This window comes from Peromyscus leucopus, chromosome 9 (genome assembly GCF_004664715.2).
Source record: "Peromyscus leucopus breed LL Stock chromosome 9, UCI_PerLeu_2.1, whole genome shotgun sequence".
Taxonomy (NCBI): Eukaryota; Metazoa; Chordata; class Mammalia; order Rodentia; family Cricetidae; genus Peromyscus; species Peromyscus leucopus.
Genome location: NC_051070.1, coordinates 104,912,829 through 104,925,309, shown reverse-complemented (window position 1 = coordinate 104,925,309; position 12,481 = coordinate 104,912,829). Strand labels below are relative to the sequence as shown.

General features: G+C 37.1%; 1 protein-coding gene across 3 annotated transcripts in view; it reads left to right on the top strand.

Moving 5' to 3' along the window:
* Wapl (WAPL cohesin release factor) overlaps positions 1–11,355 on the top strand; it is a 67,688-nt gene extending 56,333 nt beyond the window's left edge. For all 3 annotated transcript variants that reach the window (XM_028878319.2, XM_028878318.1, XM_028878320.2), the window contains 6 exons: positions 194–309; positions 1,170–1,334; positions 2,405–2,612; positions 5,254–5,342; positions 8,487–8,582; positions 9,006–11,355. In XM_028878319.2, the coding sequence (XP_028734152.1) occupies positions 194–309; positions 1,170–1,334; positions 2,405–2,612; positions 5,254–5,342; positions 8,487–8,582; positions 9,006–9,071 (740 nt within the window). In that variant the 3' untranslated portion in view covers positions 9,072–11,355. The remainder of the gene's footprint in view (positions 1–193; positions 310–1,169; positions 1,335–2,404; positions 2,613–5,253; positions 5,343–8,486; positions 8,583–9,005) is intronic.
* Positions 11,356–12,481: the final 1,126 nt, after the last annotated feature.

The window sequence follows — 12,481 nt, the reverse complement described above, 5'->3', positions numbered from 1 at the left end:
GGTATGGTGGGCAGACCTACAATCCTAGCACTTGGGGAGGCTAAGGCAAGAGGAGAGCCAGAGGTTGAGTCCAGCTTGGGCTACAGAGCAGGTACCAGGTCAAGCAGGTCTCGGGAAAAGAAGACAAAAACTGACAAAAGAAAATGGTTGTAAATGTGGTGATTGGTGTCATAGGAAGATTTTCTTATTTCAGAGTGGGGCAGCACGAAGACAGGAGAACAAGATGGACTTATAGGCACAGCCATGAACTGTGTCCTTCAGGTTCCCAAGTACCTACCTCAGGAGCAGAGATTCGATATTCGAGTGCTGGTGAGGCCAAGTGCTACTTGGTGTTTTATTTTATCTTTAGAGGAGGAAACTTCATTTTAGTTTGGATTTAAGAATCAGTTGTCCTGGGAGCTGGTGGCGCACGCCTGTAATCCCAGCACTCAGGAGGCAGAGGCAGGTGGATCTCTGTGAGTTCGAGGCCTGCCTGATAGCTAGTCCAGGACAGGCTCCAAAGCTGCAGAAAAACCAAAAAAAAAAAAAAAAAAAAAAAAAAAAAAAAAGAAGAAGAAGAATCAGTTGTTTAATATATTCTGGGTTAGACTGGACAGTTGGCTGTTCTTCTAGAGGTTCTGAGTTCAATTCCTAGCAACCACATAATGGCTCACAACCATCTATGATGAGTTCTGGTGCCCTCTTCTAGCATGCACATAGAATACTGTATACACAATAAATATATATAAAGTGTGTGTGTGTGTGTGTGTGTGTGTATTATAGGTTGTTTTGATGGATCCTTATGAACATACTTCTCCATATTTTTCTATCTTACAAAGCCTCCTTTATAAAAATAAAGATTTAAACTGAAAATGGTAGTTAATAACTGAGGAGCTAAGTGTTGCTCATGTCCATAACCCTAGCACTTTGAATGGTGGAGTAAGAGGATGGCCATGAGTCAGGGCCATCCTGGACTATAGAAATCAACAAAACAGTTCCTCTGCTGCCTACCCAAGCCAGCTGAAAGAATCTTTTGGAAAGAGCAGTACCTTGCACAGTGTTTTTGAACAGATTTACAGATGGAAAAAAATGCTGTTTAACATTTCATTTGACAATAAAAGTTAAAAAATTACATGTTATATTCATTAAATTCTTGTTTATGATAGTTATATTTTTTTAATATTTTATAGGGATTGGGTCTACTGATAAATCTGGTGGAGTATAGTGCCCGGAATCGACACTGCCTTGTCAACATGGAAACATCCTGTTCTTTTGATTCTTCCTTCTCTAGTGGAGAAGGAGATCAGAGTTTAAAGCTAGCTGGACAAGTTCATGCTGTTCAGGCATTAGTACAGGTGAGAAGCAGTGACATAATTACATATATGTAAATTCTGCAGGGTCCACTGTTCACTCAGAAATGAAAAGTCAACTGACTTCTTCAGTCTTGATTCGCTGGCACAGTCCCTAGGACCTCTGGGATTCTTGATTTGGTTTTGAGCACTGCTCTTTTGTTTTTTCTAGGTTATTATCTTATACATACAGTCTTCAAAGTCTGTTTATTTAGCACATCTTGAAGGTCTGCTTAGTAATTGATATGGTATTTTTCATTAATAACTTGTTTCATTTCTCAAATGGTGTGAATGGGTATATTAAGTGCTTTTTGTGTTGAACACAATAACAACAAAAGGAAAATAAAGTAATTGAAGATAAGGAATTTGGTGGGTCTCTTGACTGAATGGAATACGTAATAGGAAACTCTATTAATAGTCTTATACTTCAATAATAAAACTGCAAATAATGTTATGATCTAGTTCTTCCTGGGACCTTTTATATTTTTATATCTTTAATTTTTTGTAAAGAAGTTATTTTGCTTTACCTAGTGCAGTTCAGTTATTGCCTTTCCTACTGGTTAATTTATCCAATATGCATGGGGTTGTTGATTTTTTTTGTTGTTTGTTTGTTTAATGGTAGTTTTTTTGTTTTTTTTTTTTCCTTTAATTTTCTAGGTAGTATTACCTGGATTAAGGACAATTATGGAGACTTTCACTATTGGAAACAGTACATAAACTGTTCCTAGATTCCTTAAATCTTAACAACATTTATATTTCAGTTTTGGCTTTTGGTAAAATGTAAGACAAGCTTTTTTAAAAATCAGATATTCTTATTTAAAGCAAAATATTAGAATATGTACATGTTGGCATTTGATCATTTTTTTAATAGATTTCTATCCCTCTCCTTTCTCTAGTGCCTCCCACTTTATAATTGGGGTGTGTTGTGTGTGTGTGTGTTGTGTGTGTGTGTGTGTGTGTATATAAATACAATCATTTGAAATCATTTAGTATTGCTTGTATGTGTTTAGTGCTGATCTTAGGTTTGACTAACTTATTGATGCCTTTTAATGATTTTCAAAAACAATTTTTATCAGCTATTTCTCGAACGAGAGCGAGCAGCACAGTTGGCAGAAAGTAAGACAGATGAATTGATCAAAGATGCTCCCACCACTCAGCATGATAAGAGTGGAGAGTGGCAAGAAACCAGTGGGGAAATACAGTGGGTGTCAACGGAAAGGACTGATGGTGCAGAGGAGAAGCAGAAGAAGGAGGAGGAGGAGGAAGAACTCGACCTCAATAAAGGCATGTTTATCTTGAGTAGTGGTAGATTCACAGTGAGCGTAAGATTTTTTTCTTCAGAACATTTTGATTCATGTATTGTTACAATTTAACAATGTCTGTATAGTTTATCTAGTTAAACTTTGGTAGTTCATTACTTACAAGTAATTCTTCCTATCAGTGAGCATGGTGTGTGTCATTGAGAGATCACTTTTCTTTCTTGGTGCTTCCCCTCCTTTATAAAGAGTAGCAGCTGAGCTGGACATGATAGTGCACATCTGTAATTCCAGCAGTTGATAGGCTGAGGCCAAAAGAATGTGGGTTGGAAACCAGCCTGGGTTATATAATGAGACCATAGTTCTAAGGGGGAGAGGATGAATTTCTCAGATTTCTTTTTTTCAGTCTCTGACGTATTTTGTTAGACTTTACAGTAGTAGTTCTCAGCTAGGTAAAGAAGAGGAATACATACCTAGCTAGAGGCACTATTTTTACTAATGAATTATTGACAACCTGTTGTTTCTAGGAATTATGATACTTGGTTTATATACAAATTCTACAAAATAGTTATTTGTAACTAGGTCCCCAAGGTTTTATTTTTATGTTTTATTTTTGTTGTTGTTGTTTAGTTTTTCCAGACAGGGTTTCTCTGTAGCCTTGGCTGTCCTGGGGCTCACTCTGTAAGTCAGGATGGCCTCAGAGATCTGCCTTCCTCTACCTCCTAAGTGCTGGGATTCAAAGACGTGTGCCACTACCTCCCAGCTAAGGTTTGAAATTTATTGTGTTCAACTTTTCCACTTAGAAGACTGAGGTTGAGCCTCTTCTCTTTCTGTTAGGTGTAGCAGGAATCTTTTTTTTTTTTTTTTTGGTTTTTCGAGACAGGGTTTCTCTGTGTAGCTTTGCGCCTTTCCTGGATCTCACTTGGTAGCCCAGGCTGGCCTCGAACTCACAAAGATCCACCTGCCTCTGCCTCCCGAGTGCTGGGATTAAAGGCGTGCGCCACCACCGCCCGGCTGTAGCAGGAATCTTAAAGAGTCTTATTAATAAGAATGAACCTGGGGCCAGTTATTGGGGTGAATGCTGGAAGGTCAGAGAAGCAGAACAAGCTATAGCCAACCTCACCTTGCTAGTTCTTCAGCTGATCCTGTTTGCTCAGACTGGAAGCCTCTGAGTCCTCATCCAGAATGAATCTCAGCTGAATTGCTGCTTGAAAGCCTGAAAGCTTAACCAGCCAAATGCTTCTAGTTTCCGGTCTCCACGCCTTATATATCTTTCTGTTTTTGCCATCACTCCCTGGGATTAAAGGCTCACTTCTTGGGATTAAAGGGGTGTGTCACCATGCCTGGCTGTTTCCAATGTGACCTTGAACTCACAGAGATCCAGAGGGATTTCTATCTCTGGAATGCTAGGATTAAAGGCGTGTGTTACTACCACTGCCTAACCTCTGTATCTAGTGGCTGTTCTGTCTCTGACCCCAGATAGGTTTATTAGAGTGCACAGTATTTTGGGCAACACAATACCACCACAGTTAGGCTACTTCTCCCCTAAGTTCTGATACTCTATGAAAATTTTGCTCCTAAGAAACTTAGCTACTATAGGTTTGTCATAGTCTTTTACTCAGAGGCCTGTGGTTTAAACCAGATAAGCTTTGATAGTTTAGTGCATATTATAATCATAGTTTTGTTTTAGCAGTCTTATTAAAAAATGATTGCTTATTGAGATATAATTCATATACTATAAAATTACCCTTTTAAAGTGAGTAATCCAATAGCTTAGTATATTCTCAGAATTATGTATTCATTCCTATTGTCTAATGTTGAACTTGTTTTCTTTAGCCCTAAAGAAACTATGTATCAGTCGGCAGTCAGCTTCTCCATTTCCTCCTCTCCCACCACTGCCAATAGTGATCTATTTACTCTCTCCAACCATTTACCTGTTTAGGGAATTTCATATAAAAAGAAACATACAATTTTTTTTCTTTAAGGAACTTACTTCAGTTAGATGCATGTTTTTCGCATTTGGTAAAACTGTATTCCTTATTTATATAGTCAGACCATATTTCATTGCATGGTCTTACTAGGTTTTGTTTATCTGTCTGTCCATTGCTGAGCATTTGAGCTGTTTCTACTTTCTAGCTAGTACAGTGATATCGTTTTCCAGTGTGGTAGCAGCAGCCCATCAGCAATGTGTGAGGGTTCCAGCTTATTCACACCTTGAAGGTGTTTTTTCATAGACATTTTGGTTGACGGAAAAGTTTTTGTTTCATTTGCAGCTCTTTAAAGACATTATGTGGAACATTTTCATTTGTTTATGGTCTTTTTGTGTCTTTGAAGAAATGATGTATTCAAATCTCTTGCCTACTTTTTAATCTGGTTATTCATCTTGTCATTAAATTGAAAGCCTTCTTTATGTATTCTGAACATCTTATCAGATAAATGATTGTGTACTTCCACTTTGTTAGTGGTATCTTTTTAAAAACCAATATTTAAGTATGTTACAGTTTAGTTCTTATATTTAGGTCCCAATTGAGTTAGTTTTTATTAATTTGGGATACTGGGTTGTCAGCGCATTACATTTAGTAGCTTTTAAGGTAATAACAGAATAATTGAAGGTGCAGAGTTTGTATCAGTTGATACACTGTTAAAACTCTTTATTTAACTGTTCTCAGCCCTTCAACATGCTGGCAAACACATGGAGGATTGTATCGTGGCCTCCTACACAGCCTTGCTTCTTGGGTGTCTCTGCCAGGAAAGTCCTGTAAGTAAATAGTTCAGAAATGTTTTAAGAGATTAAAATGTATCTTTAAAAGATTGTTGTGCAACAGCTTCATGCCATTACCTGATGTATTTATTTACTTTAAAAATTTTCCCCATTCATATATACTTTTTATTTCAGAAGAGCTTTTGACTAATCATGAGGTTATTTAAACAATTTTATTTAATTTCCTGTGGAAAAAAAGTGTCAAGACTATGTCTTAACTTTCTAGTGGTTTCTTTAATACATTGACTATCTTTATTTCCTTTCCAATACAGGCTTTCATAGTAAGATTTGAGATGGGGTGAATTGTTGGTTTTCATTGCTTTTTTTAAAAACTGATATACATACCTATGAGAGTCAAACTGTTGAAAATATTAAAAAGTGAGCTAGTGGATTCAGGGTGTAGCTCCATTACTAAAGTGCTCGCTTGGTATACATGAAGCCCTGGTGTAGCCCTTAGTGCTGCTTCCTAAACTACTCATGGCAGTGTATGCCTGGAATCCCAGGACTTGGAGATAAAGGCAGGAGCTTAGAGCCTCAGAACAAACAAACAAACAAAAACAAAACCTAACAGGAATGCTTTTAATGTCATAAGAAAAAACAAAACAAAAAAACCCAGGAAGGTTTGTGGGATGTTAAAGTCTTTCAAATAGTTGTTGAACTTTTCAAGATACATTCTAAACTAAGAATGCATTAGGTATAACAGGAAAGTTCTTGGTATGGATGAATGAGCTGCTGCTGTTACCTGTAGTAGGAGTAAAAGAAGGGCTAGTGTGAAACCTGTGCTCAGTTGCCCGAGTCCCTCTGAACCAATTTCAGGCCAGGAAAATGGGATTACCATTAGTAGATTAAGTTCATCAGGGATTACTTATGAGAAATACAGGTGTCTACATAATTAAACTATCACACAAAAGTGGAGGTTATAGCTATTGGACAGTCTGTTGCCATTGGAAAAACAAATATGATCTTATGTCACCGTGAGTGCTCCCTTTGAAATATGTGGTGGCACAGGTGGATAAAGTGAAAGCTCAGTAGTTACCTTAATTTCTTATACAGTTATACAGTATTGTATAACTGTACTGAAATATAGATCTTGAAGTTCTGTTAGTCTGATAGGTGGCCATCATTATGGGTGTCTGTAGTTTTCTTGTTCCTAAAAAAGAAGGTTCTGAATTTGTGGACAATATTGTGGATTCTTAGAACCACAGGGTGATGTATATGTTGCTTTGGTGATCCTTATAATTAGAAAACTAGATGCTACCACTAATATAAAATAAATGGTCTTTCCCATTGTGGAAGTAGAAGCGCTCTGCAGTCAGAATTGCATGTGTTCTGTGGCCCTGTGCTTAGGAAGCCCAATAAAGTCTGGTCTCATTTTCTGTTGCCCACTCTTCCAGTTTGCACCTGGCAGTTTGCAGTGGTCAGTCTCCTCACTGCCCTCATAGGTTCTTGGCCTCTGTATTCTTTGACTCTTGCGCAGTGCCACAAGATCTAGCTTTCTTCAGAGCTCTTGCTAATTACCTAACCTTTCTGTCTCTGGCTTGTCAGCAGCAATGGAGTGAATGATGGATTTACTTATGTGTTTAAAATCCCACAGTTAAGCCTGCTTCTTTAGTTCCCAAACCCTGCATCCCTCTTGTATAGGTATTAAGTTTCTCAAATAGTCCATGCTATATTTTTCCTTTTGTACTTCCTGTACTATAAATGTTGTAACTGTCCTTCCTACAACCACTATAAATGTTTAGTTCTTTAGTGTGTTGATAAAGGATTTGAACTAATGAAGGCCTTTTATCCACATCGTAGGAGCTATTTATTCATTATTGGAAGTATACTTTTTTATTGAGCAGTCCTTCAGAGTTACCACAGCCATTATCCTGTCCACTGTTATGGAGGCTGTTTAAACGTAATGATTGATACTACTTTTGTAGCACATGATTATTTTAGCAGGGTTTTTTTTTTTTTTTTTAATTAAAAAAATGTATGTGGGTGGATGTTTTGCCTGTGTTGTAGTTTTCTATTATTGTAAAACACCATTACAGTTCACAGTCCTCCATGAAGGGCAGTCAGCAGAAGCCATAAAGGAATGCTGCTTACTGGCTTGTTCAGTTTTCTTTCTTACATAACTCAAGGCCTAGGGGTAGTGCTGCCCATTCTGGGTTGGGCCCTACCCCATCAGTCATCATTCAAGAAAGTGCCCCATAGACTTGTCTACGGGTCAGTCTGATGGACACAATTCCTCAATTGCTGTTCTCTTCCAAGATGACTCTAGTTTGTGGAAAGTTGACAGAAAACTAACCAGCACAATATGCATGTATGTCATGCATCATGTATGTGCCTGGTGCTTGGAGGCCAGACAGTTAGAGACAGTTAGGAGTCACTATGGTGGGTGCTGGGAATCGAGCCCAGGTTCTCTAGAAAAAGCAGCCAGTTTCTTCACTGCTGAGCCTTCTCTGTAGTCTCTATTTGAGAATTTAAACTCAGGGATGTGCCTGCCTCTGCCTCCTGAGTGCTGGGATTATGTGCCACCATTGCCTAGTTAAATTAAGCATTTTTAAACATAATGAAATAGAAATTTTAAATCAGGTCATGTAATAGTTTCCTCTTACAAGGTTGTGTGTGTGTGTGTGTGTGTGTGTGTGTGTGTGTGTGTATTAAATATATATATGCTGCTTTTTGCTAATAATCAAGGGAAACTTCACCTCCTCTGGGATTGGCCCATAATTTATCACAAATGATATATTTAAAGATTTAGTTAATTCTTCTAATTTACCTCTATAGCATGGAGAATTTTCTTTGATCTGTTTTATAAACAGCTCTGTGAGTAAGTATTCTGTCTACACATTCAGCAGTGCAGTTTTTTTCAGCCTTTTCTCTTTACAGTTCCAAAAATAAATATCCACAGGTAGTCCTTTGTAGCTTTGCTAGCTTGACTTTACCCTTTCTTTCTGTGGGTAGGGCGGTGTAGAGTGGGGAGTGGACCCAAAGGTGCCTGCACATAGTTAAGTGAATGTGGAATGGATGTAACTCAGGAGTTCTGGGGTTCTTGTAGGTGTTTACCGTAAGATACATAGCAGGCCAACAACATTGGGTGGGTTATAGTATCTTTTTCTGCCAGATGACTGACTTTTTAATCTGTTTCCTCAGATCAATGTAACTACAGTGAGGGAATACCTTCCAGAAGGAGATTTCTCTATAATGACAGAAATGCTTAAAAAATTCTTAAGCTTCATGAATCTTACTGTAAGTAACTTTTATTGCATTTTGCAGTTTATATGAGTTTTTTATTATCCAGACAAAATCTTACATTGGAGCCCAGACTGGCAATCTTCCTGCTTCAGCCTTTCAAGTGCTGAAATTAATAGGTGTGGATAGTGGGACCTGGCTAATGCATGTGTTTTTAAATTGAAATGTAGTACACTAAAACTAAAAATGGCCATAGAGAATGCCTATGTATCTGCTTTCTCCTTTTATTCCACCTGAGCTTCTAGCCTATGAGGTGGTATTACCCACAAACACAAATTATTGTGACAAAATGCTAGATTGTAAAGGCAGTGATACAATTTCAGTGTACTCTGATTTCTAGTCTTTACTTGAGTAGCTTCTTTAGAAGGTAGACATTGATTTTAGTATCTAACCATCATTTCCTTCTTCCTTCCCTTTCAGTGTGCTGTTGGAACAACAGGCCAGAAGTCTATCTCTAGAGTGATTGAATATTTGGAACATTGCTAGCTGCTTTACCTTTGCTTCAGGTGCTTGGTAATGCTGGAGCTATCCTTAGACAAAGAAAAGTCATGAAAGAAGTCCTTGAAGATATACCAAGAACATTCATCAGTATCATTCGTGTTTGGATTTTTATGACCACCTGATTTCTTCATCATCATGCATTCTGCATTTGCTAAATGACAGTTACTACATCAATCTGCAGCTATCAAAAATGAGGGAAAGGTTCAGGCTGTTAACAGTCCCATGCAGTATTTGAATACACTTACTTGGCAGAGTCTATACCCTCCCCTCGGTTCCTTGCTTCTTCTGAGCAAGGTTGAAAGGGGGAACTTGCTGCTGTTAGTGCAACTGCTGTGTATGTGGAGCCACTGTTGTCATGGCAGTCAGGTGCAAAGGCAGCTTAGCTACTGAGGTAGTGAATGTTCGAGGACATTCGAGACAACAGCTTAGTTCCTTTTTCAGGCTCATTTGCTTTTGCTTTTTGTTGAATGATTCCAATCGTAAATAAAGCTTTTAATAATTTTGTGAATTTTTTTTGTTGTTGTTCCCTGAACTACTGTCTATATTTAAAATTAGATGGAATCCAAAGACACAAGGGATTAATAGTATATTTTTTTATTCTTGATTAGGTTTGGGTGTTGAACTATTTTTCACTTCTGAGACCATGACCATATTCAATATCATACCATAACGTGTCATAGCTATAGGCACAAGAAAACAAGTAGCAGTTTGAGGGAATATTATATTATATAAGATAATGTGCCCTGTTAAAGGATTAAGCAAAAATAGACAAACCCAGGGTAGTTTACACTTAATGCTAGAGAGGCTCTTGAAACGTTGTTAAGTTTTGAGAGAACTTCTCTAGATATATTTTCTAATGTTCAGTACAGTAAATATAAGGAAGCTAAAACACCAATGTGGAATTCGTTTTTTTTCCAGATAGCGTGTATATTCTTCTATAGAGTGACAGGATCAATTGCATAAGCGCAAAGCCTTAAAATTGCTGGTGTAGAGAAGACCCTTTTTATTCAGATTCTTTGTTCATAGAGCAGTTGTTTAGAAAACAGTTGTGGAACACACAGAACATGGTTTATAGGTTCAATTTCATAGGTTTTTTGTTTGTTTGGTTCAGACCACTGGTTATGTTTTATTTTGTTTTAATTGGTTTTTTCCCCCCTTTTTAATTGATTGGCCTGAGGACAGGCTTTCCAGAGATGTTTCATTAATACTTTTAATTACCTTTCAGATAGTTACATCATGTTTCTTCATTGGATTTGTAAAACTTGAAGCCATAAAAATATTAGTTTGGTGTGTATTGGGAAAATAGCTAAAAGTCTAATTTTGACTCATTTTAGACTTTGTTATTTCCTTGTATAAAGTAACAAACCGGGGCTCTTGTATCAGTGCCAGCTGTAATGTTTTTAAATGCAGTGGCTGCCTTCTATTGTCTTCCTATTTTTGATAATGCAGATTGTTGGGAAATCTATAAGGAAGTAACTGACTCTAGGCAAATTGTTTTCTTCCTTCTACCCACCCAGCCCCTCCCCATCACTTTTTAAGAACACAGTGTGCCAGTGTAATATGGGAAAGATTGAGATTGTATTTGCCCTGAGTACCAAACTAATTTAGCAAACTTTTTTTTAAAAGCATACTGGTAAATAATGTCCACAAATTTATTTACATATATTTTAATTATTTTAAAATACATTGATATTTATTAATCATTGGATTTGGGGAACAGATTTTTGGTTGTGGCAGATGGCAAGGAACAGTAAACAGTTGGATGAGATCAATCAGGGCGAATTACATTTTTTCTGTTACACTGGTAATCATTTGATAATTGATTTACCTCAGTGTTTAACAGTTTTTTGTTTTGTTTTGTTTTAAAAATAATAACTAATTGTCAAGCACTGATAGATAGATGCAGGTTTCTGGTGGGGTGGGTTGTGAGGAAGATACACCCGACCGCCTGCAGTGCATTTGTGTGTCTTTAACCCTCGGAGAACTCTCATTTAGGGTACTTGAGGCTGACTTGCAAATTAACTAAAGTTTTAAGGTAACCTTTTTTCCATTGTAAATATTTCTGTAAATACTACCAGTTGGATATTAGAACAGTAGGATACTTTTCTGAATCCAATCCTATTTTTATTTTATACAGTATTTCTCAGCTGTGATCTTTGGAGCAAAAGCCAACGGCAGGAAAAAAAATAGTTTGTACCAGTTTCATGAAGTATGTCTTTGGGTTTTTGTAAATAATTTTAACTCAAATAAAATTGCTACTTTAAATACACATGTTGTCTTTAACATAAGTCTATTGACCTGTTTTGGAAGAAGTCGCAGAAACTTGATAAGGCCAACACTGTCAGTTGAGCATAAGTGTTTCGTTTTCTCAGATAGTTTATTATGTACTTCTAAGTACTGGTCTGAATGGGTGTAAACACTTAGTACCTTGGGCTGGCTAGGGGTGGTAGTTTTCTGAGTGGATAGTTAAATCCTTAGCATACTTACTATGTTGCTTTAAATCTTTTAGCTTTTTAATCATAACTACAAATTTCTTTGCTTTTGAGATTTTTATAGCCACTCTTTAGCTTAAAATTTTTCTTGTCAGCCTTTTAAGATTTTCACATTGCTCAACCTTCCCTTGATTGATTTAGTCAAAAAAGTAGATTTCTGGATTTCTCATCCACTCTACACACACACACACACACACACACACACACACACACACACACACACACACACACACACACGACAGCATATAAGAGTGGTCTAAAGATGCAGGTTCTAGACTTGGCACGACCTAAATCACACATGGAATTTGTTTCCCAGCTCTGGCACTTGCTTCTAACTTGAGCAAATTCTTTAAACTATCATTTACTTAGTTTCCTTAATTGAAAAGTGGGAGATAGTACCTACCTCATGGTTGTGAAGATTAAATGTGTGTGAAACATTAGTATACTGTTCTAAATTTAATATTAGTAAGTGGCAATTTTTTTCTCTTTACTATTTTCACTGTTAAGTGAAAATGTTCTGAAAATGAAGTAGAATATTTGTGTCAATTAAGGACACTTGTGATGCTGGTTCCTCACATCACTGGAATTGGTGGTTTTGGCTTTTAATGCCAGACTCTCCAAATTACTATTCCCAAACTTGGTTTTGTTAATCTCTTCTCAGTGACATAAAGCACAGGGAAATCAAACAAACTTTAGGGCTTCCTAAAATGGTTCAGATTTTTTCTTCAATTGGAATGATCCAAAGAGGTTTGAATGACTCACTGTTGGTGGCTTTCTGATGGATATATAGCTAAGTAAGTTCACGTAGAATGTCTTTGAACACAGAATTTGAATAAATTCTCCAGAGTGTTTTGGTCAAACCTCTCTTTCTCTGTCTTAACCTCTGTATATGTACAGTTTGAA